Source organism: Drosophila ananassae, chromosome 2L (genome assembly GCF_017639315.1).
Source record: "Drosophila ananassae strain 14024-0371.13 chromosome 2L, ASM1763931v2, whole genome shotgun sequence".
Lineage (NCBI taxonomy): Eukaryota > Metazoa > Arthropoda > Insecta > Diptera > Drosophilidae > Drosophila > Drosophila ananassae.
The window spans coordinates 23,625,288-23,652,169 of NC_057927.1; the positions used below are offsets into that span (position 1 = coordinate 23,625,288).

Below are 26,882 nucleotides of genomic sequence, written 5' to 3' on the forward strand. Positions count from 1 at the left end.
ATTGATTGACTAACGTCTAGTAACCGTATACATATACATCTACAAACATAAAGATACATATATATTTGAGTGTGTATTAAACAGGAAATGAAATAGCTTTAAATGTATGAACAAAAACACAGTTGTTTTAATTTCCCTCGGATGGGGTGGGCTTCAGAGTTAATTAAAACTTCATTTGGATTAATTGAATCCTGTTTCGCAGCTCGTCCAATAAAAATATTAAATCAATTGCTGAAATACGAACATTTATTTACAAATCACACCCATTGAAAAAAAAAATATTTTAGTTGGGCAAGTCGGTGAACTTAAATTTAAGCGGTATGTTGGGCAAGTTAATCAGTGCCGGTCGGAAGGCGTTCTCCGTGGGATAATTAAACTCGATCTTGAAGTTGCGGATGAGACGCGCCGTTCCCAGCTCCAGTTCCATATCCACAATACGTTTGCCCACGCACATCCTGGGGCCAAAGCCGAAGGGCAGAAAGACAAAGGGATTTTTCGCCTTCAGGTCATCGGCTGGGCATTTGGACTCCGACTCCTTGGAACTTCTAAGCCAGCGTTCGGGTAGGAATTCAGAAGCCTGAGGGAAGTATTCGTCGCTGGAGAGGGAGCTTATCGGGATAAGAGATACATAGGTTCCGGCAGGAACTTGATAGCCACTGAGTACGGAATCTTTTTCAAGCACACGGGCATTTCCCACAATCAGAGGACGAAGGCGCTGGGATTCCTTGATGCAGGCTCGAAGATAAGGAATGTTTTTCATAGAGGCCTCAGTAAATTCGGAGTCCTTCTCGGGCAGAACCTTCATTACCTCTTCGCGTAGCTTTTCTTGTTTTTCCGGATTCTCTGCCAGACACAGCAACAGGGCTGTGAACGTACTCGAAGTCTGCAAAATAGATATATTAAAATTAATTTTGACTTCTAAGGATATTTTTTATGACCCACCGTATCCACGCCTGCCATGAGCATGTCCATAGCCATAATAGTGGCCACCTTTTTGTCCTTCTTCAGAAGCTTCTCGAGAACACTTTGTTCATTCTCCGGTCGCACGATTCCCTCCTTGGCCTCCTTCTCCAATCGCTCGATAGCCTCATCGACATAGGCCAATGTAACATCCTGGATACCATCAAGAGCGTTCAATACTTTCTTTAGATTGGGCGTGGTAATGTACCTCCAGGGCGACGGCTTCATCTCCAGCTCTGCGGCATAAACGAAGAAGTCATCCAGATACTCGAAAAGCTTGACAGCTTCGCTGTTATTTTCGGTTCCAGAGCTCTTGAGCAATCCCAGTTGCTTGTCCAACGCCACCACAGAAACTGACTCCAAGGTCCAACGATTGATGGTGTCGATGAAGTCGTCAGGAGCCTCCAAAGTTTCAGGATCCCTGAGTTCTTTTATACTAAACGGACACCAAAAAAACAGGATGTATATTACAAATAAACAGAATTCATATCCTTCAGCCTACCGTTGTACAAACTCCCTGTTGACCTGAGACATCTTTTTGTAGTACAGCCTAACATTCTTGGGTTGCATTAGGACGGGGTTGACGATAGATCGAAAGTCACCCCAGGCTTTACCCTGTGTGGGAAGGACGCCCATAACGCCCTGATAGAAATCCTTCCTAACCACTTCACGGTGATACAGCATTGCCTCGTTGCCGGGACGATGTGGCCATATGCCTTCGTTGCGGAAGACAATCTCAAAGTCCTTGGGATTGTAGGTGGTCAGAAACGGCGGATTGCCCATTATTCCTGGCATAAAGTGTAAATTCCCGTAGTCCTTACGCATAGCCTGGAACATGGTCAGGTAATCCATGTTCTTATACTGCCCACCGGGCAATGTCATTTTCATTATCAAAGAGAGCGCATTGATACGAGGTATATCCTTGAAGGACTTGGCATTCAGCCACTCGGAGTCCTCCCTAGCCTCAGCTGTAGCGGCATTTGTTTGCCATCGCAGCTGGAAATAATATAATCAGAATGGCAAACCATATTGTATTTAATAATGTTTGGGATTCACTTAAAATATGTTTGTTCTGGATGATTATTCTTTTTTCCAACAAAAAGTTCATGGCCGCGTAGATAACACGGTTTATGATTAAATGTCGTTAGACATTTATTAGATTAACTTTTTGTGTTTTTGTTTATAAAATGAAAGTGTGTAATCACCGTTTGATTGGCCAGAGAGAGGGTCGCTGGTTGCGAACGAATCAGAGATATTCCACTGCGCACTTTCAACATTTTCGCGGGATTTCGCGGGAAAACTTTGCTCATTCACCGTCGAAAAAATACTGCCCCACTGAGGTCGTTCTATTGCCTTAATATACAAAAAAATTTCGAGAGCTTTAATGCTTAGTATGACGATAACAACACAAGCTCACAGATAGATAGATACAGCTGGGGCCGGAGAACCATAAACAAGTTTCGTGAGAGCCAATTACTATTAAATGTTTGTTTCTTAAAATACAAGAGCGCTCCAGAGTCGACTTGTTGATACCCCTCAACCCAAATAAATCAATATAATATTTTAAGAGCCAGATGGACATTTTAATATAAACATTTTGTAATTAATTTGGCAAGTCTGTAAACTTAAACTTCAGAGGTATGTTGGGCAACTTAATCAGTGCCGATTTGAAAGCGTTCTCTGTGGAATAGTTAAACTCCACTTTAAAGTTGCGAATGATTCTGGCCAAGCCCAGTTCCATTTCCATATCCACAATGCGTTTTCCTACGCACATCCTTGGACCGAATCCGAACGGAAGGAAAACAAAAGGATGCGTGGATTTCAGGCTATTTGCTGGGCATTGTGACTCTGAATCCTTGGGACTTCTTAGCCAGCGTTCAGGCAGAAACTCGGAAGCTTGGGGAAAGTATTCATTTTTCGTATAAGAATTCAAGGCTAGAATGGATATAAGAGTTCCAGCTGGCACTTTGTAACCACTGAGGATGGAGTCCTTGGTGAGGGCACGGCCATTTCCGAAGATCAGGGGACGAACTCGCATGGACTCCTTGATGCAGGCTCGCAGATAGGGAGTGTTTTTCATAGATGCCTCCGTGAATTCAGAGTCCTTTTTGGGCAGAACCTTCATCACTTCCTCGCGCAGCTTTTCTTGCTTTTCGGGATTCTCGGTGAGGCAGAATAAAAGGGCTGTAAAGGTGCTAGAGGTCTGAAAGTAAACTATATTAGTACTCAATTCTCAAAGAGTTCCTAGAAAACCTTACAGTATCCACGCCAGCCATCAGCATATCCATTGCCATGATGGTGGCCACCTTTTTATCCATCTTGAGGAGCTTCTCCAGGACACTCTGCTCGCTCTCCGGCCGCAAGATGCCCTGCTTCGCCTCCTTATCCAGTCGCTCAATAGCTTCCTCAATGTAGGACAGCGTTACCTCCTGGATGCCATCCAGAGCGGCTATGACTCTTTTCAACTTGGGCGTTGTAATATATCGCCATGGAGAAGGCTTCATTTCAAGATCTGCCGCAACCACGAAAAATTCTTCCAAGTATTCAAAAAGCCTGAGGGCCTCTACGTTTTTCTTCGAATCTTTCAGTAAACCCAATTGTTTGTCCAAAGCCACAACTGAAACTGACTCTAAGGTCCAACGGTTGAGGGTGTTTATGAAATCATCCGGAGCCTCCAAAGTTTCAGGATCCCTGAGTTCTTTGATGCTATGTACATTGTTTCCAAAGAATAATAATTACGTTAAAGATGAAAACAGTTTCTATCCCTGACTTACCGTTCCACAAATTCCCTATTAACCTGAGACATCTTCTTGTAGTAGAGCCTCACGTTCTTGGGTTGCATTAGGACGGGGTTAACAATAGATCGAAAGTCCCCCCAGGCTTTGCCCTGGCTAGGGATGAGTCCCGAAACGCCCTGATAGAAGTCCTTTCGTTTCTCATCTCTGTGGTACCGAATGGAATCACTGCCTGGACGGTGGGGCCAAATGCCCTCGTTGCGGAAAACTATCTCAAAGTCGTTTGGATTGCTGGTCATTACAAATGTCGGAGCACCCATTACGCCTGGCATTAGGAAAATATCGCCATGATCCTGTCGCAAGCCCTCGAACATGTCCATTAAGTCCATATTTTTGTACTTCCCACCAGGTAAGGCAGTTTTCATAACTAATGATAGCATGTTCACCCGCGGTATTTGTTCAAAGGGCTTAGCTTCCAGCCAATCGGCATCCTCCCTGATCTCCGAGGTTGCAACATTGGTCTGCCAACGCTAGAACACATTATCAAAAAAATAATTTCTATTGGAATTGTATTTTCATTTATTTTTATACTTTTTGAGCACCAAGCGAAAAGATCGCGTTTTGAGAACGATTTAGAGATAAAGTTTGTAGTGTTTTCAACATTTTCGCTGTATTGATAACCTGTTCCATTCACAGTTGAAATTAAACTGAAAAGTTAAACGACTACGCAATACATTATATAGATAACTTGAGAGAGGGAGCCGGTTATCAAGTTTATACGAGCCAAATATTATAATTACTTAGAGAGAGCCTAACTCTGAATGATTATTTCCTCTTATTAAAGTAAGGAAGATCTCTAAAGTAGCATCCAACTAGGCTTTAACTTTCTTAAATTTTGTGCATTACAAATTTATTGTGCAAGTTAGAAGCCTATCTATCATCAAAAGCCTATCTATTAACAGATAACACAAATATCAAGTGCACATAAATACTACTTGGCCAAGTCGGTAAACTTAAACTTGAGTGGTATGTTCGGTAGATTCACGAGAGCCGATCGGAAGGCATTATTCGTCGAATAATTGAACTCTACGTTGAAGTTTCGAATGAGTCGAGCGATTCCCAGCTCCAGTTCCATGTCCACAATCCGTTTACCAACGCACATCCTCGCTCCGAAGCCAAAGGGTAAGAATACAAACGGATTATTCGTCCTCAGGTTATTTGCAGGACATTCTCCAGACGCATCCTTGGCAGGTCGTAGCCATCGTTCCGGTTGGAATTCCGTAGCTTTTGGGAAGTACTTATCGCTGAAATAGGAATTGAGGGGACACATGGAGACATTCGTTCCAGCTGGTACCCGGTATCCTCCAACCACTGTGTCCCTGGCAAGTGCCCGAGCATTACCAATAACAAGAGGATATATTCGCTGCGATTCCTTGATACAGGCACGCAGGAAAGGAACATTCTTCATGGACGCCTCTGTGAACTCAGAGTCCTTGTTGGGTAGCACCTTCATAACCTCCTCTCTAAGCTTTTCTTGTTTTTCTGGATTTTTGGCAAGGCACAATAGAAGTGCAGTAAAGGTGCTGGATGTCTGCAGAATAATTGATAAGGTTAGATAAGATTTTATAGAACATTTCTAAAGATTACCGTATCAACGCCAGCTACAAGCATATCCATTGCCATGATAGTGGCCACTTTCTTGTTCACTTTCAGCAGCTTCTCGAGTACACTCTGCTCACTCTCCGGCTTCACCACTCCCTCCTTGGCTTCCCTCTCCAATCGCTGGATGGCCTCCTCCACATAGGACAGCGTTATATCCCTGAGGCCATCGAGAGCCTTCATCAGTCGTTGTAGTTTGGGAGTCTTGAAGTATCGCCAGGGCGAAGGCCTCATCTCCAGTTCAGCGGTCAGCAAGAAAAACTCGTCCAGGTTTCTGAAAAGCTCAAGGGCTTCAGTGTCCTTTCCCGAATCTTTCAGCAATCCCAGCTGCTTGTCCAGAGCCACCACAGAAACAGACTCCAAAGTCCATCTATTGATAGTTTCGATAAAGTTTTCAGGCACCTCCTGGGTGGCGGGATCTCTGATGTCCTTAATACTAAAACATAAATATTAAAAAATAAAATATTAAAGTCAATAGTTGATTCAACTCACCGTTGTATAAACTCCTGATTGACCTGGGACATTTTCTTGTAATACAACCTCACAGTTTTGGGTTGCATGAGCACTGGATTTACGGCAGATCGGAAGTCGGCCCAGGACTTACCCTGTGAGGGAATAATGCCCTCCACGCCCTGAAAGAAGTCCTTTCCGTGCACTGTCCGATGATATCTTAATGTCTCACTGCCTGGTCTGAGAGGCCACACTCCCTCGTTTCTGAATACCACCTCGAAATCCTCGGGATTGTACGTCATCAGAAAGGCTGGGCTTCCCATCAATCCAGGCAGGTAGAATATATCTCCGTAATCCTGGCGCATAGCCTCTATCATTTCCATAAATTCCATATTTTTGTACTTGCCCCCCGGGAAGGCAATTTTCGGGAATAGGGAGAGAGCCCCGGCACGGGGAAGGTCTTCAAAGGGTTTGGCGTTCAACCATTCCGGATCGGTTCGAGCTTCATTGGTGGCTGCCACATTTGTCTGCCACCTCTGGGAAACGTTATTATTATTATATTTATTTATTGTGAAATGGAATTAATATTTACTTTTTGTTTAATGGAAGAGAGAGCCGCTTTTTGCGACTGTAATAAATATAGACCCAAACGCCTCTCGAGCATTTTTTCTGCTTATCTGTTGGCTCGCTCACTGCCAATGTGAAACTGTTCAAACAAGTCTACAAGTTTTATTTTTTCTAAGGCCCAGAGAGCTTTGCTCAGCTATTTGGCCAAAGATACTCTCCGAAAATGTATCTCTGAGAACGCCAAAAATATTGGCAAGAGCATGAGAAAAATAAACAAAACCAGATGGCAAATTCATAAACTAAATAAATAAATAAGAGTTTACAAACAAATATTTATTTTTCTTTTTAAATGTTTAAGAAAGGGAGAATTTCTATATGGAAATAGTTTCCCCACTATTTCATAAAGAATAGATGTGCCTATATACCCAAAAAAAAAATATTGATTGAAATCAATCGGTACCACAATATGTTTGTGAGTTCAATGTTATTTTCGTAGGTTCGAAAATGCGATTAGGAAGAGAGAATATTGTTCTGAAAATTGTATCTAATCAGCTTAGATTCTACAGCTACAAGAGAAACTACATATAAAAAAAAAGCTTGCCATTTAATAATTTAAACATTTTCCAAGGAAACCAGCACTTATTGCATCAGACTGGTTCGTCTGGCAAACCTTGGACCTGTTTGCCAGACTTTATCTATAATTAATACCATGATTCCTATCAGACACAGTTCTATTAAACACAAAAAGTTATGAATTTTATAAGTTTCGATTTCTTTATTTATATTAGACAATATTTATAATTTATATATAATATGTATTGTATTTATTTGTTCAAACACCAAAGAGTTTTGTCTTACCAACCAGTTATCTGGCATACAATAATTGCAATCTGATTGAGTATATTTTTATATTTACGTACGCGTACAGGAAAATATAAATATTCGTATAGATTAATGACTTAATGGTAGATTATTAATTCACTAAAGTTGCACAAATCGTTTTGATAATTATATTTTTACATGACAATTTCCGCGCGAAACAATTTGGCACGCTGGGCAAAGATATAAAAAGTGTATATTTATTTATATAAGTATATGGTTCGATATATCTTTCGTTGACTTTATGGATTAGGTGTCTATGACAGATTCGTATAGTAGTTATAAGAGAAAATTCCTTAAGCATTGAGCGGGGGTAACTAAAAGGGCAGTTCATCCTGGAACTAATCCTGGCCAGCGGCGCCGTTCGCCTGCTGGTAACTGCAGACGATTTTGGCCGCATCGTTCATCATTTTGGCCGTGGACCGGACGAGGAACATTAGATGACACTCGTCGTACACGGTCAACTCCACCCGGGTCCGCACCAGGCCATGGAGTACGGTGGCCCGCTCCAGGTCCAACCACCGCTGAAGGGCCAGTTCCCGCTCCTTGAGCGATCCGGTGAGCGCCACATCCGAGGGACCCCACAGGACAAACTCCAAGACGGCCTTGGCCTTGGACAGGGAATCGGAACGCTCCTGCTGCAGGATGTCCGCCAGAATGGGAGTGATCTTGGTAGGGGGCAGCATGTCGGTCAGGGCGGAGTGGGCGCACTTGCACAAGGTGCCCATGGGCTCCTCGTCATCGTTGTTGTTGCTACAAGAATAATTACATTTTATTAACATCATAAATTTTTTCAGGAAAACTAAGACTTACCCCTGCAGGACGCAGAGTCGCGCCTGGGCGTCCTTATTGTCCATGTCCTTGGACAGCACCACATTGGAAAGACTGAGCGGCGTCTCTTCAATTGCCTTGGCCTGCAAGTTCTTCATTCCGTTGACCAGCTGCAACATGATGAAGGCCACCTCCCGGGTCATGACATCATCGAATGCGGGCATGGCATTCGCATTCGTCGCACCATCCTCTCCAGCGCCAGTTGCGGGGTTGGAGGATTCCTCGTTCAGAGTACTCAGGTTCTGCACAGACACTACGTTCCTCAGATTTCCGCCGCCCAGTGCCGAATTGCCGCCCTCCTTTAGACCGCTGAGATTCGGAATTGAGCCCCGGAAGTTGAAATTGCTCTTGTCCAGGACCTGGGATTTTCCCTTCAGAATGGCTCCAATGGATTGCAGAGTCTCCAGTTGCAGACGTGGCAGCACCGAGATGGTGGCCTGCAACAGCGTTACCTCTGTCGAGGGCATCAGAGGCAGCTGGTAGCTGGGCACTAGGTCGCAGAACTCCGTCACCGGATTAAGGACATCGCTCACGCCACCAGTTAGTTGGCTCAGTTCTCCGCCCACTCCCGCCAGCTGGTTGCAGTCGGCCGAAAGGGCAAGGGTCACGGGCGAAGAACTCCAGAGCGCTGCATGAAAGGCCTTCTTTCCAACAACGAATGCCTGAGCACCCTCCAGTATGGTGAAGTCCTCGTAGCGCAAATTAATGGCATTGGCCAGAGGACGCAGTGCTGCCGGAACTGCGGGAGTTTGCTGGAGCTGCAAGGACAAGAACGTTAGAATTAATGTTAAAGGTGAGTGTGAAATGTCACTAACCTGATCAAGGACCTGGGCCAGTGCCTCGTGGTTGGCCACCACCACGGCGGTGTAGTTGTCCTCGATGGTCTTGTGCACGACACTGCGTCCTTTGCGCATGCGCAAACGATTCGTGGCCTTGCTGCGGTTTTTGTTGGCCTAAAAAATAGATTAAATAATTAATAAAAATATTTCTAAATTTTATATCATAACCCACCTGTGGCATGCCCCAAACACTGTCATTGATGTCCGTGGCCACATCGCCGCCCGCCTCGCTTCCGTAGTAGCTGTACGGAGCATAGATGTCGAATTCTCCCACCTCGCTACCGGCATACGAGGCGGAAATCATCCGTGGAATGTTAGCTAAAATATAAATAATTATATTAATTAAAAATCAATTAAGTTTATAGAATACCAAGCGCACCTAAGCTGTTGTTCAGTCCGTAGTTTCGCACCGGGCCGTACTCGCTGCGCGTGTAGCTGGCAATGGAGGCAGTGTCCGAGTAGAGATTATTCCTCCGGGCCACCTGGGTCAACCGCTGACCAGCCACCGCCACCAGATCAATGTTAGTCCGTGTCGGGGGCGGCGGAGGTGTGGCTGTGGATGCCGTGGGCGTGGCAGTGCCTCCAGCACCCGGCTGCGGTGAGCCCATTTTGACAAACTCGTACATGTTCTCGTAATCGCGTTTATCCTTCAGATAGCTATCGATAGTGCTGTTGATTTTTCGCACCGAATCCTTCAGGCTGCTCCTTTGGGCAGCATCTGTGGCGTCGTTGGTGGAACGCTGCTCGAAGATTTCCAACTTGCTGGAAATCGACATCTTCGGTTCACTCATCTTCTGGGGCTGGCGCTCAAAGGTGCTGGTCCGACTATTGGCCGTGGAGGCCGCCTTGCTGGAGGACTCCTGCCCTGCAGAGGACTTGGACAGTGTCTTGCCCTGATCCGTCGCACCATTCTCACCGTTTGACGAGCAAATGGAGATAGTGTCGGTGAGGACGCCACGCTTCCGTACCAGTTCCAGTTGCGCCTCTCGCTCTCGCATACTGGCCGTTCGCTCTGGTTTCCGTGGTGCGATGGAGGAGCGGATTTCTCCTGAAAGAGGTAGAGGGTTTAAAAAGGGTTAATAGGTAATTTTATGGGGGATGTAAGGAGACTTGCCCGCCTCTCTTTGCTTCTCTAACTTGGAACTCTTGTTATGAGTTAATTTCTGATAAATTATTTCTTTAAACTTATTTAAAATCAATTAATTGCCCCTTAGACTTGCTAGTAAAATAGGGAGTTTAAGACTTTAAACTATTAGTAATCGAAAAGTATTCTCAAATCATATGAGTGATTCATTTTGAATAGACAGCCTCTAAAGAAAATTAGCATAATTTAAATGATATTAGTTGTTGGGTTGAATCACTTTTGAAACCTTGAAAAGATTAGCTTTTCTTATAAAAAAAAATAAAAAATAAAAAAAAATTAAATCAGAAACTTGTAATGATCTAACAACTACTCTTTAATTACCCAAACTTTCAACAAGCAATTAAAATCAATCAAATGAACTTTCAAGTAGTTACTATCAAAGTTGGAAAACTATTATTTTAAATAGTCCCTCCTACTTTTCCTCAAAAACTTTCCAATAAATAGCTGGTTTTTCGCCAACCTCCTCCCTCCTTTTCAACTATTCCATTGCCCTGTCATACCCATAATATATTCATAAGATTTCCCAGGCAGGTTCTCCCCATTGCCTGGCCTTCGTGGAGCAATGGAGCCATGCCAAATGGTGGCTGGCACCCGAAACTGCTCAAAAATCCACAAAGCAAAAGGCCAGGCCAAGTAGTTAGACAACCTGTGAGTACTAATTGCGATTTTGACCTAAATTCACGGTAAATTACAATTCGCATGGAGCTCTTTCAGGTCGGATCTGGGGCCTGTCTTAGATTTCTTGGTTTTGGTTCGGGATCCGCATCTATATAGCTGATGGCCAGGTGCAGCAGCGATAGAAAAAGCAGCAGCAGCAGGTGTAACAAGTTCTCGCCGCATTCGAGTTGACCGCAAAGTGTCAGGCCGAAAGAAATGGGTCTCTGGTTTGGCTCTGGAGAGAAGGCCACCGGTTTCTCTAGCTAACCATCAACATGTGGTTACCTCATTGGTTTTGGCCTGGCTTGGACTGGCTTGGTCTTGACTGGCCTGGCCTGGCTTGGCTTATTTTCATTTCGATTTTGTTTTTTCCTCTTCATGCTGCTTTGGGTTATCCATTTTTTGTGTGCTATTTTGCCGCTCATCTGGTAAACTATTTTGCTCTCCGGCTTTGGCCACTTAACCCAGTTCGAGCCGGCTCGGATCGACTCATCTCGTTTGGATGCGGCGGATATGGTCATAAGTGGCCTGTAGTTGTACCTGTATTCCGTAATATAGTATAGTGTGTGTGTGCCCGTTATATTGATTAAAATGCGTAACTTGTTCTGCCTTGGGTTTCGGGTTCTACTTTTGTGTAGAATAGCTCTGCCGCACTGGCTTTTACCATTTACGGTGATTTTATTCGTGTTCTTGTTTCGTGTTTGTGGCTGCAATTGAAGTCAACGAGTCTGCCCAAGTGGGTGAAGTGGCTGTGGCTGGAATTCCGAGTGGTCTTTGCAGCCTCGAACCCTTCAGGCCCACACGCATGAGTCGCTTATTTTGAAGGTCGCCTGATTTCTGGGCGCTGTCAGTGAACGTGATTGGCTTACGCTTTCTTTTGAATTGGAATGCGATCATTTTGCAAACTGTTTCGGGAGAAATGGAGATGGAGGTGGAGGAGGAGGAGGAGGCCATGACCACCTACACCACTCGAAACCGGGTCAATGGGAACGAGACTGAAATGAATTTCAAGAGAGGGGCGGAATTCCGTTTACAAAAATGCAAATTTCAGGCCAAAATGTATGCGAATTCTCTGGCAGATAGTATATTTTGGCCAAAGTAGAACTAATTAACATTTTTGAAAGGCTCTAAATTCTAAATTTAAGAGAAACTAATTCTAGAATCTAGATTTAAGAATGACCCCCCAAGTTCGAAATTAAAATGTTTCTTAATCTAATTATTTAATTTATTTAATAAAATTAAATCCCTTACCCAAATTGGCGTAGACATTGTCGGCTTTCAGCTTGATGGATCCGGTGCCGGAGACCTGGCCGGCCGGCAGGACACTGGAGTCCACGCTGCTGGAGCTCAAGGTGGCCGTCAGCTCGGTTTTCTGCTTCCGGCGCAGTTCGGCACTCTTGGGCGGCGGGGGGCGGGCCGGCTTGTTCGCCTCGTGAGCCCGCTGCCCCTCACTGGCACTGGAACGGAGGGGCGGGGCCGGAGGTTTGGCCGTAACCACCGCCACTGTCTGCGCTGAGACGGTATCACTCGTCTTGGTGATGTCCTTCACCACTTCCACGGCCGTGGGATTAATGTCAATGGGATGGATGATGACCAGACGTGGTTTTCCGGATGCGCTACCCTCCTCGGTGCCCGTACAGATCTCCGTGTAGACACTGCCCTCCTTCTTGGCCAGGCCGGAGTCACTGGACTTGGTGCTGCCGCCGTTGCTTCCCATGCGCAGGAATTTTTTAATCGAGAACTTGGACTTTTGCTTCTGGGGCGGCGATGCCGAGGGGGATTTCTTGTCCAAACCGGCCGCTGCCAGGCACTCCTCCGACATGGAAAGATGCCTGGGGTTCCGGGGTGTCGGCTCTGGCGTCATCGGTTGTTTGAGGCTCAGAACAGAGCCGGCGGATTGCATCTGCTTCGCGGCATTCGCCCGCTGCATCACAAAGGTGTTTAAGCTCCGGAACTTGGGATTAATCACGGCGCGCTCGCGCTTGTCTTTTTCCCGGATTACGGGAGCTCCTCCGGTGACGGGAAGGGCCGGTTTACGGGTATACAGGTTGTTGTTATTGCCGTTGATCCCGTTGGCTGCAGCGGCTGTGGCAGCTGTCTTTGGCGTCTCGCCTGCAACTGGTGGCGATGATTGGTTTTCCGCCGTCGATGACGATTGCTCACCTGAGCCCGAGCCCGAGCCCGAGCCGGATGACGCAACCTTTTCCGCCGCCTGCTCGAACTCAACTACCAGACTGTAATCTCGTTCCGGCGTGGGCGGAGCGCTGAGCTGTTTCGGCTCCGGCGGCGGGTTCGGTGCCTTGCCCTTTTTCAGCTTGGACTCGTCCGATGCGGCCATTAGATTCTCTTTGGCCAGAAGCAGATTCTCACTGGACTTGGAAATGGCCGACTGCAGCTGACTGATGAATTGCTGTTCCGCACAACTGGGCTGTCGCTTACCCAGGAAGCTCTTCAATGGAGGGTTACTGGTGACGCTGCTGGGATTGTTCACCAGAGGCTTCACGGGCAACTCTGGCTTTTTCAGGCCGTGAAGGAACGAGGGCCGAGCATCCACTTTCATGGGTGGTGGCGGAGACTTTGGCAGAGCTGGCAGTAGCGGTTCCGACTCCTTCTGCTGAGGCTGTTGCTGTTTCTGCTCCAAACTGTTGTCCGGATCTGCACTGCCATCGGGTTCTCCATGAAGTTCCCGACTCTTTACCGCCGGCTTGGCCACCGCCTGGTCTCCGATTTGGATGTCCTCGTAGTCCGAGTTGTTGGTACTGGCACTCAGCTTCTTCTCCACCAGGAGCGGCACTGACGGGCCCTTGGCCACGCCGAGGTTCTTGTATTCGCTGCCAAGGCTAATGCCGATTCCCGAATCCGATTCGCTGCGGATCATGTTGTAGGCGTTCTCCTCGTCCGAGCTGCCGTCGAAGCTGCTTCCTGTGGAATCCAGGGCGTCGTCCGAGCTGCATTTGGTGACAATTAGGCCATCGGAGGTGATCTTGCTAGTCATGAAGTTACCCTCGTGGAGATTGTAGCTCGCTGCTCGGGTCTTGGAGCTCAGCAGCATGTCGGTGATGTACTGGGAGCTGGAGTAATGGGAGTTACCCGAATCCGCCTGAGAGGCTGTGGCGGTGGCCACTCCGATCTGCTCAGAGTATTTGCCATCCGGCAGGTTCTCGTAGCTTAGTTGGGTCTCTACCACGTCGTAGTAGGCGGACACACCGTTGTCCGTGTCGGAGCAGTTGCTGTCCGTATCCGAGTACTTGTGGCACACATTCACCTTGGGCTTGGCCTGGTCTCGGGTGATTGGTGCATTCCGGGCAATCGGCTTCTTAAGGTCGAGAAATGGCTTCGGGGAATCGCTGAGGGCGCTCAGCTCGAATTTAATCTTACTGGAAGCAGTAGAAATAGAACTGGTAGTTTGGCTATTTCCGGCGGAAGAAGATGTTCCGGTTGTGCTGGCCGATGAGCTGTTCTGTTCGCTTTGCTTCTGTTTCTGTTCCAACGTCTCGGATATCTCGTCCAGCAGGGACTTCTCCATGGCCAGGGCAAGAGGAGGACTGTCCTTGCCGTCACGGGATGATGAAGATGATGATGATGTCACAGTGGCACTCGTCGCCGCCGTGGCTGTGGTGCTCTTCGTCATTAACAGAGTGGGTGTCAGGGTGGTGGTCACCTTTTTGGCCACACTGGCAGTGGTTGTGGTGGTGCTACTACTACTAGTTGTACTCTTAATGGCTGTGCTGGTTGTGGTCGCTGGCTTTGATTTCGATTTGGCTGGCGTGGCGGCTGAGGCAGTGCTTTTGTTTTCTGGCGCTGCACTCTTCGAGTTGGGCTGCCCGAAGGGCATCACATTGATGGTCAGGGTCTGCTTCTTGCCCTCCTTATCGACCTGTGGGGCGCCCAGCTTCAAAGCGGCAAAGGACTTTTTAATATTCTCCTGGGCGTCGCCCAGTAAGTTACCATTGTTCATGTTGAAGTCCGTGTTGGCCCTGGTGATTCTTTTCAGCTCGACGGTCTCCTCGTCATCCGTCTCCGTAATGGCCATGTCGTCGTGCTCGTTGCCCAGGTTCATGAAGTCGTGATCGTCGTCGTCGTCATCATCGTCCGACCACTCGCCTCCATACCCGATAATCTCGTGCAGCTGCTTGGGGAAGCACACCTTGCCGCTCTTGGAGCTTCCAGATTTTCCACTCGAGCTCGTCAGTCTTACACCGAAGGCCTTTTTGATGATACTCTTGGCCGGGGTCTTGTGCTTGTTGGGGTAATCGGTTTTGGCCAGAATGTCCGCTTTGCTGCCGCCAGACTTGGCAGCTGCTGCTGCTGCGGCAGCCTTATGCTCGTCCTTCGACTTGAAGCAGTTGGAGCACAGGTCCTTTTTCCAGGCATTCTGGGTGAAGTGTGAACAGATCGAGGACGACATCTTGGTGACTTTTCGTTGCTAGTTGCTGCTAGTTGAACAACCTTAGGCCATATTCTGCAAGATACAAAAAATGGAAATAAAAATATTAATGGTCGTGAGTCGATTGTTTGTTGAGCCTAAACTTTCTTTGCCAAAAATTGCGCAAGATCCCAATTAACTTTCACTCTCGGCTTCTGCCGCATGACTCAATACTGATTGAGTTGGGTCATCAAGCCACATGACCCCCCGAATTATGGCCACAGACTGCCATTTGGCCAGGCCTGTAGCTTATCAATCAATCTTCATCTCGATAATGGAATTATTGAAATGCTGCCCATGATGTGGGATTGCTGCCATTGCTGCTGACTTCATTGGCTGCCAGAAAAGTGTGTGCGGTGGGAAATCAGTTGGGTGGAAATCGGGATTTTGGGAATTGGTATGTCAGCCACATAATTAACTCTGATTGTCACATCTCCCCCACCCTCCAAATAAGCTGTTACGTATTCGACAATTGCTGCCGCATTTCGTTAGCTTTTGTTGCCACTTTGTCGCTCATCTGCAAATTACTTTCTAAAAAGTCAATATCATAAACAAAAAAGTCAACTACATAAACTTTAGTTGCATGTGCAACACACTCACTACTGTTGACAGAGCAAACAGAAAACCTAAACAAAAAGCTAGGAAGTGCCACAAATCAGACAGACAAGCTTTAAAATTGACTGCTTTATTTGGCAATAGCTTCTGGAAGTGATTCAAAGGCAAACTTGTTTCCTTGTTGGGAATTGGCCATAAATTTTGATAATTCTCTAAACAAACAGAGAATGATTTGTAATTTGTTGGAGTTTCCTGTAGAACTTTATTTGGCCAATTTGACGAGTGAATTAAGAGAACTTTTATGGGAAAGTTTTATTCTCGGAACCTAATGGCACTTTGATGCTTACTAATTTTGAGAACGTATTCCAGACACCTTATCGTCTATAATTATCTTCTAAACCCATTAAATGTAGCTCACATTTTTGATGTTTTTATTTTTTTTTTTTGGGAAGACATAACACTGGCAGATCAAATTACCAGTCCACTGAATTATGACGGCTTATCTGAACGATCTGGTCAGAATGCCAGCCAAGATTTCGGGCGTTTCTTCTGTACCATTTCACACTACTGCCAACTACCACTAACAATGTAGCAATTTAGAGGTCTTTAAGCCATTAACTTTTCCATCATATAAAGCTGTAGGCATTGCAGCAAGTGTGTCACTTGAACCCGCAGTTAAGGCCTCTAATTGGGAAAGTATTGTTGGTGTTGGTGATGTTGCCGTTGCTGTTGCTGTCTGTTGATGTTGCTGTGGTCGCTATTGCTGCGACAGCAACACCCACTATTTTAACAATGAAGATGACAACAGCAGCCGACAGTTTCTGAGTTTTTTCGGTTTGTGGCTAACATTTATCAACGCCAGAGCCAAGAAAGTTGACCCATTGTTGAATATTTTGTTTGGCACTTGAAGAAACATAAAAGTTTTTGGATTTTATTCAATAAAGACCTTGTTTGCCAAAAGTTTCATAAAAAAATATAACCCCTTTTAGAATGCCTTTTTTTCCGAGTGTTGTACGCTTGATTTCTGCCGCAGATGTTGCTGCTGCCACAGATGTTGCTGCTACTTCTGATGCTGTTGCTTCTGCTGCTGCTAAATCTGCAATTTTGGGTCAGCGTTTTGACTTGACGTTAATATGCATAAATCTTGGCTTTGTGCAATGCGGTCGCCGAAACAATTGGTATCAAATGAAGACGCGAAGGGGGCCCAGATTGCATAACTGTGGTGGCTAAATGTTACTTTTTGCCCGCATTGTTACACATAAATTTTAGCTTCAGTGTGCGGTTTTTGTTACCGTTTGTTTTGCTCCCCAACTCCCCAGTCTATTTTTGCTTTGGCTTTTTGTCTGTTAATTGTTTGCATTTTTTCTTTCACTCATTTGCATTCGGTTGCGGCATCGATTGGCCATTTATTTATGGCCAGGCCGAAGCCATCACGTCGAGAGAGTTGTGCCCATTCTCATGGAAAGCAAGTGGAGCTGCAATATTGAGCGAAAAAAGTGAAATAGCCAATTGCATTTGGAAAACTGTCAAAGGCAAAAAGAAATGTTGAAAATGTCCAACAAATTGTGCAGCCCATTTGACCATATATTCCATTTATTCGTAAATACAAACATATATGCTTCGTCTGCCCAAGATGAAGATGATGGTGTGGCAAGGCAGTTGCAACTCAAAATGGAATGCCGCAGCAACATCGAAGACAACATCTTTAAGCTATTTTTCAAGTTTGGCAGTTGGCAGTTGGCAGTTGGGTTGGCAACAGGAATGCTGTTTCCATCTCACCGTCTAAGATACTTGGCCCCAAGAAAAGAGATATCAAGGCGTGTTTGTCGATGTTTTTCATTTGTTTTATTTTTTTCTGTTTGCTGGTGATGTTGATGTTGGTGGTGCTGCTGCAGCAAAAGTGTTACACAAATAAATCTACATAAATTTCACGAGGCGAGCGCTAAACTCCTGACCAAAATGGCTAATTTATTCGGCCCGGCCAGGATGCCAAAAGCTCGTTAGCCATGTTGGCTATCTAAGGCGAGTGGATCACGAGGCAAATACTCCGTTGGACGTTCAAAGACCAGGATTGTTTTTTTTTTGTCTCTTCGCAGTCAGTGGGCGTCACAATTTAGTCGATGCGCCGTCTTGATCTGCTCTTGATTTCCATATTGCAAGTACAGTGCTGGACATGAGAATAGTGTTTTAGGTTTTTTAAGAAAAATGTATGTAACCATAATAGGGCCCTCAACAATACCTATATCTTGGCCAATTTTTTTCTGATTCGTCTGCGGAATATATTAAACGATTCGTGGATCGATTCTCCATCAATCTGCCTTAAAATCTAGAAGCAAAATATTTTTTACATTTTTCGTGAAATTTTCTGGGCTATCCCCTTCAAAATGAGAAAGTGTCATGGGGAGGACAATATGACCCCCTGTGAAGGCTATATCTTGGCCAATTTCTATCCGATTCTTGAGCGGATCATTTTCTATTAAATCATTTTTTTTTTTTTTAATTACCTATTTTTTCCTAACCAGTTGTATTTAAACGCTGTGAATCCCATTGGACGCACACGAAAATGCCCGTTTAATCGAAACCCGTTCCTCTGCGTTCTGGCGGCAGCCTATTTCGATGCTTTGCATTCTGGCAGTCTGTATTTGCTTTAATCTGATCGGATCGAATCGGGAGGCCGGATATTTTGTATGCCGCCTGCAGGCCAGGAAAACAGTTAGCTTGACCGCATCGTGCCGTCTTGCCAATCGAGGCCAGCAGGTTTTTGGCCAATGGCAAAAAATTCGAGTGTGCCGCAGCAGCAGCAGCAGCTAGAATGCTGCAGGCCATTCTTTGCAATCACATCCTAGAATTTGTGTTAGTTCTGGCTTAGCTGCTGACTTTATTTTGGCCAAAAGTGAGAATAAGAGGCTCATGTGTGCGCCGAAAGTGGGTTAAAATCGGTTCGTTGCTTTGGCTGATTCACCCGAAAAACCGCAGCCCAAAAATTCCAGAACCGAATTAAAATTTTAATCATCGAGTGCTGATTCCCATTAAAAACAAAAACCAAAAAAATGAAGAGAAAAGCGAAAAGCAGAAAAATAAAATTGAAATGAAATGAAGCGAGAGATGAGATGGGCAGAGATATGGTAGTCCGACTGGAAATCGGAATGGAGTGATGAGGGGACGCTTTGTTCCACATTTGCACGTGAGATTTATGCGTGGCAGTGCTGGCCCCCTTCTGGGGTTTATTTATACATTTATCTTTATGTATACGAGCGAGTATTATTGGATAAATATATTCAGAAGCTAAAGCCACCTGCGATATGCTAAAGATTATGCAAAGCAGGACCACAGTTCTCCGACTTTAAGGTGTTTACATTTGCTTGGGTATGCTTGGATATGCCTTTCTGTCCAACGGAATTCTGGCCGACTGGGTTGGGCACCCAGAGTATGAGCGGATGTTGTGGGCGACTTGGCCAAATGTCAACTATTTGCTCCGGGCCTTTAAAGGCAAACTGCCAATTAGGCGCCGCCAAAGACTGACAGAATTTCAAGTCAAAAACTGGTACGGATAATCCGACATAAGCTTATGGCTTTCTCAAGTTTCTCAAGCGGTTAAGCCAAAGTTCAAAGTTCAGGTTCAAGATTATGCCCTGCACTTGCTTTCGATGCATTGTTCCCCATTGCAGTCGTATCTAATTACGTTTACAAATATAATCAGGTGCTTATGTGGGAAACTTTGGTATTGTTGCCATTGAAAACTTGTGCCGATTGTAATTGAAACTTTTTACAGAGAAAAAAAATGTTGATGGATAATGGCTCTAATGATGGATATAAGTAAATAAGACCTACAACTTTAGGAGCAAGAAATATGATCTATTTGAAATCAATATCCAATTTAACTCTTATTTCTTGAGTACATTTTTGTTTTGTTTGCAACTTTCAATGCCAAATTACCATTAAACACCAGTGATATGAGCCAAAAAATTTGTATATACACGTTTCCTCGTTCACACGCCCAAGCTGGCTGGCTGGCTGGCTGGCGATTGTTTAATTAAAGCCAAGTCAAACTTGCCATTAGCTTTGGATATAGCTATTCCGGCTATGAGTTTCGAGAACTTGCCGGATGTCGGTGCAGGCAGCAGGGCAATTTTGTCAACAGGTAATACAACAAACTTGGGCCACCACAGCCTAACAACAGAAAGGAAAACATGAAAGCAACACCAACATGCCAGTAGCAGCAACAGCAACATCAGCAGCAACAGCAACATCAGCAGCAAATGTTGCTGCGTCAACGGCAACATCCAGCACAGCAGCAATTAAATTGTGAAGAAGTTGTTTGGAGAGGGGGAGGTTGATTACTTTTGTGCCGCCGGCCTTTTGAAGCCTTTTTGAGCATAAACATAGTCGACGACTACCAACTACCAACTACTACCTGCTATGTATTAGAAGAAGTGACTGATTAAAGTGGAAAGATTGAGTTTGGTTTCTTGTTAGCCGAGAAGCTGTTAATGGACCCTTTAGCTTAACACTTTTAAAGCGGATTTGAGGTGGCTTTCCAGCTTAGTGGGTTACACAAGACCACCCAAGACTTCCTTCTCGGCTAGCTTGATTTTTTTGATAGCCTGACATATTCTGCCAATTGGCATGTCTTGGACCTAAACTTGTTCGTCTGTCAATTATCTTGAGTAACGACCAAAAAAGCTCACAGTCGCGCGACTGGCTGTCAATATTGCTTGTCATTCAATGGCCGGGAGCACATAATGTCGGGTTAATTGAAGTTGCCATTCCTTACCGACCGACCCGCTAAGCCGATAAGGCCTAAGAGTCTCAAGGCTCAAGGCCCTGCAAAGTTTGGGGTTTATTTTTAGGCTCCAGTTTATTACGGCGAAATGTTTTATGTTCATTTTCGCCAAACGAAAGTCCCTGGTATTCCCGGGGAGATGTTTCTTTAATCAAGCAAAGCCTTCGAATTTATGCGGCACCCACATCTTCCTCCTCACAGAATAGCGGTGGCGGATGCGGAGTCGGAGTAGGAGTCGGAGGAGGAGACGAAGACGAAGGCTTCTGCGGAAAGAAACATGTATTTCAAGGTTAAGTTCCCATGTCGTCTTCGTTTTCATTTGCTGTTGCGTGACGCAGAATAAAGAAGATGAAAAAAAGACCAAGGAATCAGCAACAGCAGCACCACAAATTGCAGCAACATCGGCACAAGACAGTGCAAATTAATAAAAGAAAACGCGGCCATTGATGCAACTGTTGCCAGGAGACCACATTTAAGATGCCTGTTTCACTTGGATGCACTTTAAAAAATTGAAGCTACTAATATAATATAAATAAAACAGAAATAATGTAAAAACAAGAGCTAACTCCAAGTGTATCTAGTTGAATGGAAGTCTAAAACTTTAGTCTTCTTTTAAACCTCAAATGTAATTTCTGTGTATGGTTGTTTTCCTGTTTTTTGTGTTCGACTCACATGTGTTCTGGCAACATCTTGCCTAATTAAATAAAAAGTAAAAAAAAGAGGAGTACCATTACCCCACAGCCCCTCTTTAGGAACCATTCCTTCACCCTCTGGCACAAAATGTGTCGCTTTCTGGAAATTGGAGTCCGATTTCAACTTTGTATCCGAGCCACCACAGCTGGTGTTTCTGTTGGAAGTTTACGAATTTTACGACAAACCCGACTAAAGCGGCTTTTGCTTAATTTTTAATAACTCGACGTTAAAATATTTTACGAGGCGTTCAAAGCCGTAATGAGTACGAGCGAGTGTGTGGAAAAGTAAAGTGGAAAAGAACTTTTCAGTTGATTGCATTTGGGGACACCGCATATGGTATTCCAAACTAAGAACCTGTTGCGTGGGATAATTTTTTAGCGGGTACATGGCCTGGCTAGCCTGGCGCCACATTCCTACCAATTTGCTGACCAATTTGTAATGGCCAACCAGCAACATTGGCTTTAAGTGCACCGGCAATGAGTCATTCAACAGGAACACATACTTTTTGCGGTTACCAAACAGCTGCAACACTTTAGTTTTTGAAGTCTTTTTTTGGGGTTTTTTCCTCGGGCTGCCTCTGACTGCCATTTTATCCGGTTATCTGGCTGGCTTTGTCTACGGCCCGAATCTTGACCAGAACAATAAACGCCCAAGAGCTCGCCGAAGAACAATTGTTTCCTCTATGGCTTCACTACCTGAACTCAGTTCCCCCTCACAAACTCAGGCCTTTAAGCATGAGGGCCTGTTTGTTTGACTTTTATTGCACAATTAGAATATGAAATACCAGATATAAAAACAAATAAGAGAACAACTTGCCGAATTCGGATTGAGCAACACACAATCGTCGATGTCTGGCGGTGGTCTGAGGCGAATGTCTCAACCGAGGAACCGGTGGTGATGGTGAAGGGTCTGGGGGATGGCTAGTAGGCTGACTGTAATTGTATGCCAAAGGTCAGCCACGCTATTGGATTTTGAAAAGGCAAATACTATACCAGCTAGTAGTCAAAACACACAAAAAGTTCAGGCAAATCAACGGTGGAATATTTAAGTGTAGGTGGTTTTCTTTCAAGACTATTTAGGAATCCAAAAGGACCTTTTGATGATGAAGCTTAAACGACAATACTTTCCTTGAAAATCCAACAAATTCTGACAAAAGCCTACCCCAACTGGTACTGGAATTTCAACTGAAATTTCTGAAATGCTCAAAGTGCAACAGTATGATGTCAGCCATCAGTTATTGGACTCAAATGGCACGCAACGTTTGCCAAACAAAGGCCCACACAGATTACGTATACGCACTGTGTGCAAGGCCAAACAATGTGGAGGCTAAAGACAAAAGACACGGGATGTGAGAGGACAACTCACACACACACGCCAGATGAGTGGCAGCTGTGGCAATTGCTCTTGTTGCAGTTGCCATTCGCTAGTTGCCGTTGGAAGTGCAGCACATCTGTTGTCAGCTGGCACCACGAAACAACAAAAGAAAGTCAGTAAACCACTGCTAGGCTGGCCAAGTTCAAAGTTCAATGGAGGAGAGGAAGATGCAACTGCAACAGCAGCAGCAGCAGCAACAGCAACAAAAAACATGTTGACAGCGACAAGCAATTAGCCAGGGGGTATAAGGGGGGGTTGAAGGGGTTGAGGCAGTACAACTGCAGGGCAAAAAGTACTCGAATCAATTTGCATTTGCCAACTTCCCGTTTTGTCTTTGGGCAATGAACTTGCAGCCTCCCAGCTAACAGATGCAACCTGCAGCATGAGCACTGCATTAAATAATCATAAATTATTTTGTTTTGCGTCTCTTGCCACACACACTCACACCCTGTTAGAGCCTTTGGCAAAAGCCTTTCTTTCCTCATCTCTTTGAGATGTAGAAAGTGCACTTGCAACACGGCTCATGGGAAAATTAAATCAATTGAACCGACTGGGCTTGTGGGCTTTGAACTTGGCTTAATTAATCTCGTCTTTCGAAAGTTTGGTCAGCAGAAATTAAATTGAAACGAGCTGGATGCGACACGCCCAGCGTAAAATTATTTGTTTTCTTGTTTGACATTTAATTGGCATTAATTACCCCCTTTAACAGTGCTCAGCCCCCCCTCGTGGGCCACCAGAGTCCGCTTTGGCAACAACTTTCACTGCTTCGCCTACACCAAAATTGGTAAGCAAAAGCAGGCCAAGAGCGGGGCGGGAAGGAGGGGCGTGTGTTCGGCCAATGCAATTGACAGTTTCATTTGAGGCATTCGAGTGGAGTCTTGGCTTATCGCAGAGCGCCATCTACCGGTGGCTAACCGAAAGCCATTATCATTTTGACAGACATCAGCCATTTAAACAGAAGCCGAGGCACTGAGAGAAATTTAAAATATCCACCATCCACTATTGCTGCCACTTTTCCCCATTTATCTTTATCCAGAATGTTGCATGCCACTTGCTCATTTACCTCAATTAACATAGGGTGGAAAAAACAGTTAACACCTAATCGCTGGCTGGCCACGTTTAAAGCAGAATAAAGCCAAAATGTGCTCATTAATTAATAAACAGTTCCGCCACATAAACGATGCAACAAATCAACGGGCAGCGGGCAGCGGGCACCGGGAACCAGGCAGCTGGCATTAGACCTCAGACCTCAAACACCAGTGGAGAGCAGATAGCATAGCAGCATTAGCTTTGGGAGTCCGTGACAGTCCGCCACACACGTGTGCAACATGTCACCTGGGGTATGGGAATGGCATGGAATAGAGTGGAGTGGAGTGGAATTTTGTGGCATGACATGCAACATTTACATTCCCAGTTGTTGCTGAAAAGATTTTTGTGTTGAGTTGCCCGAGTGGGAGTTGCCACGAAATAGACCAAATTCTCCTTTAAACTGAAAGTGGCTGGAGACCCAGGAGGAGTCTAAGGGGGGGCTGCCATCAGATAACTAGATAAATTTGTCTTGCTTTGTTTTCATCTCGTCGCGACTCGCAACTAGCGAGTCGAGTGTAATTTTGTTTGAAATGGAAAGTTTATTGTTCGCCATCATTCGAAAGCAAATCGCTGAGACTAAACGTTGTCGAATGCAGCTGCCATTTCTTCAGTTTCGTTTTCATCTTGTGGCGCTTCTTTTTTGCCTTTTTGTTTTATGTTCCTAACTGGAAAAGTAAATCTGGAAATCTATTCAATTGTGACCGCAGACCGAGGTCTACGGACCACGAAACGTCCAAACATCTCCATCAACAATGGAGTGGAATTTTTTTCAACTCACTACTTCTGCTTCTGTCGCTTTTATGGGCGAGTTGTACAATAAATTTTCTATGAAATTAGATTTATCTTCGCATTAAATGAATATAGGATATATATAGTATACAGGTTGGAATGTGCTTCTAGCACAATGGAAAGTTTCTCAAGCTGCCTCGAGAAACAAAACCTCCAAGCGAAAGCGATTTTCTGAATCTCACAGGCCCGAATCTTATAAAAAAAAGAAGAGTTCATTGGCATTCGGAACTCGCATAATTTCTGCGTCATTTAACACACATCTTAATAAGCGGCCAATTACGGAGACTCTGCTGCCAACAATTGCAACACTTCGAACACTTTGGCTGCCGTTTAAGTTGCCATTGTTCGACAGGCTGCCAGATGCCAGTTGCATTTGAAATCGCTTCCATGCCCCAACCAGCCAGGTCCCCCAGTCTTCCTGGTCTTTGGCCAGAAAGCCTGAAAAACGCCACCCCCCCCAACCCCAGCGAGCACACCTGACAACACATTGTTAGCCGCCTCAGATTACCAGCCAGGTTTCTGAGCCGCCTGGGAGTGGGCCCAAAACAACTCCAGGTATTGGCATGCCAATTGCCTTGGCAACGAAAGTGCAAATTATGGAAAACGAGCCCTCACCCGCCTTACCAAGTTACGCTTTCGTTACGCATTTTTGCCTTCTGTGTGAATTCGATTTCAGCTCTTACCTGCTTGAACTTTTGCCTCTGTCGTGGTTTTCCTCGATTCAATTGATGGTTAGTGCAATCTGCAAGAGAAACATAGGGATTTCATTAGCCAGAAAGCAAGAAAATTGTACGTAATGTTAATAAATCAGCATAAATCCATAAATATTTGGCAGCAGTTCGATGACCGCTTGAGGGCGCGCATGCAAAATTTGCCAATTTTGTGGCGAATAACTCAAAATCGAATTACAAAATGTTAAAACGCCAAGCTTTTGGCCGTGTTATGACCCGAATTCAATGCACGTCGAGCTCATATTTTATAAGCTACTCAAAAAACCACCTTACTCCTCTGGAGGTTCAAAAAAACGGTTGGCATTTCAGAGCATTTAAGCTCCTCCACCTTCTCTGGCCCACACCCCCCCATTGAAAATGTGTAATCGAGCTGCATAAGCTACAACATATATATTGTCATTCGACCGTCTTGGCCGGGTTTGGCTTGGCTCGTTTGTCTTGACTCGACTTGGCCAGAACTCTGGCCAGACTTGTGCAGCCAGTTTTAAATGCATTTGAGCACTCCCAAGTGGTGGCTTAAACGATAAAAAGAGAAGTGTTCCATCAAGGTTAACGTGGGCCAGTGGCTTGGCTTTTACGGCGCACTTGTCCGTTCTTTCTGGCCAGCCCGGCGAGTGGTCAACAGGGGAAAACTAATTCTATTGTCAATTAACCGGGCCCCGATAAAAAGGTGACCGCTGCAAGGCCATGTGTAATTGAGTTCAGACCTGAATATATTTGCATTTAAAGCCAGTAATTAATAATTCTTTTTGCAAACACTGCTTATCAGTATGATACACTCCAATTACACGTATTATACTGTTTAAGTGAATTATGATTCTGATTTTCCCTATTTTATTTAATAAACACCCCACTGTGGGTCGTAAATATGTAAAATAATCAATCTGAACTGCACCCAGGAGAGCTCTTGTTATTCTGTTTCCGAGCATTGAATGCAAATTGCATAAAACATCATTATGGCTTATCGATTTTGATGCGAGAGTGGCGTTTAATTAACGGCCTGGCAGGTTTCAATGCGAATTGATATTCCAAACTGAGTGAAATTCTAATGCTGCAGGCAGTTGTCAGTTGGCTAATTAAAATTGGCGAACAGACACAGATTCTCATGGCCAGAAAAAATGGTAATTGCAGTAAACAAACAGAAACCGAGACAGACGAATTTCGTTAACTTGGACCTCATAAACTTGGTCTTTTGTTATGGGATTCAACGGAATTTCCAAGATATCTCCAAAAGGGGCACTAGTCCGAGTGGGATAGCGGAGGAGGAGCGCACCAAGGGAGCACCTGGAGCGGAAGCGGGAGTGATAATAAAACAACACCGAAGGTCATTACTGGAAAAACGGGTTTTTCTAGCCGAGCCACCAACTCTGCACCATGAAGTGAGTAAGCATTTAGCATGAAAATACCGTTGGGATTATGGCGTTTGAATATGCATGGGCGAAGCTGAACCTGAAGCTGAATCTGAAGCTTAGTCTCAGTCTGGGGCTGAAAAGAAACCCCCTCTTTCACGGAACCCCTCGGCCACTGTCATAACAAGTTCGCCTTAATAGTCAACGCGCTAAATGCCGCCAGTTTTTCAGTTCCAGTTTCTTCTCCCGCCGTGTTGCAGTTGCAGTTGCATCTGCATAAATTATGCACCCAGAGCCATTTTGCAAATTGTCATTCATCGCTGGGATGACAACTACCGGCGATATCTCCGTCGACGACGATGATGAGACTGG

At 45.0% G+C, this 26,882-nt stretch overlaps 3 protein-coding genes across 3 annotated transcripts in view; all 3 read right to left on the reverse strand.

Moving 5' to 3' along the window:
• Window positions 1-228: 228 nt before the first annotated feature.
• Window positions 229-6,520, reverse strand: LOC6498849. Its single transcript, XM_044714121.1, has 11 exons — window positions 6,397-6,520; window positions 5,847-6,340; window positions 5,343-5,790; window positions 4,691-5,286; window positions 3,735-4,190; window positions 3,219-3,666; window positions 2,586-3,163; window positions 2,166-2,271; window positions 1,463-1,953; window positions 943-1,396; window positions 229-883 (listed from the first exon to the last, which is right to left on the reverse strand). The coding sequence occupies exons 1-11, from the start codon at window positions 6,466-6,468 to the stop codon at window positions 284-286; spliced, it is 4,743 nt and encodes a 1,580-aa protein (XP_044570056.1). The 5' UTR covers window positions 6,469-6,520; the 3' UTR covers window positions 229-283.
• LOC6498848 (probable cytochrome P450 12a4, mitochondrial) lies at window positions 2,522-4,691 on the reverse strand. Its single transcript, XM_001955773.4, has 4 exons — window positions 4,287-4,691; window positions 3,735-4,225; window positions 3,219-3,666; window positions 2,522-3,163 (listed from the first exon to the last, which is right to left on the reverse strand). Exons 1-4 carry the CDS (start codon window positions 4,383-4,385, stop codon window positions 2,564-2,566), a joined length of 1,638 nt encoding a protein of 545 aa, XP_001955809.2. The 5' UTR covers window positions 4,386-4,691; the 3' UTR covers window positions 2,522-2,563.
• Window positions 6,521-7,122: 602 nt separating the features above from the next.
• The window catches only part of LOC6498846 (serine-rich adhesin for platelets), a 32,968-nt gene continuing 13,208 nt past the window's right edge, over window positions 7,123-26,882 (reverse strand). The window contains exons 2-8 of the mRNA XM_001955775.4: window positions 25,114-25,172; window positions 11,973-15,183; window positions 9,300-9,968; window positions 9,093-9,238; window positions 8,897-9,034; window positions 8,064-8,839; window positions 7,123-8,003 (exon numbers count right to left, since the gene is read on the reverse strand). Of these exons, the coding sequence (XP_001955811.1) occupies window positions 7,592-8,003; window positions 8,064-8,839; window positions 8,897-9,034; window positions 9,093-9,238; window positions 9,300-9,968; window positions 11,973-15,129 (5,298 nt within the window). The 5' untranslated portion in view covers window positions 15,130-15,183; window positions 25,114-25,172 and the 3' untranslated portion in view covers window positions 7,123-7,591. The remainder of the gene's footprint in view (window positions 8,004-8,063; window positions 8,840-8,896; window positions 9,035-9,092; window positions 9,239-9,299; window positions 9,969-11,972; window positions 15,184-25,113; window positions 25,173-26,882) is intronic.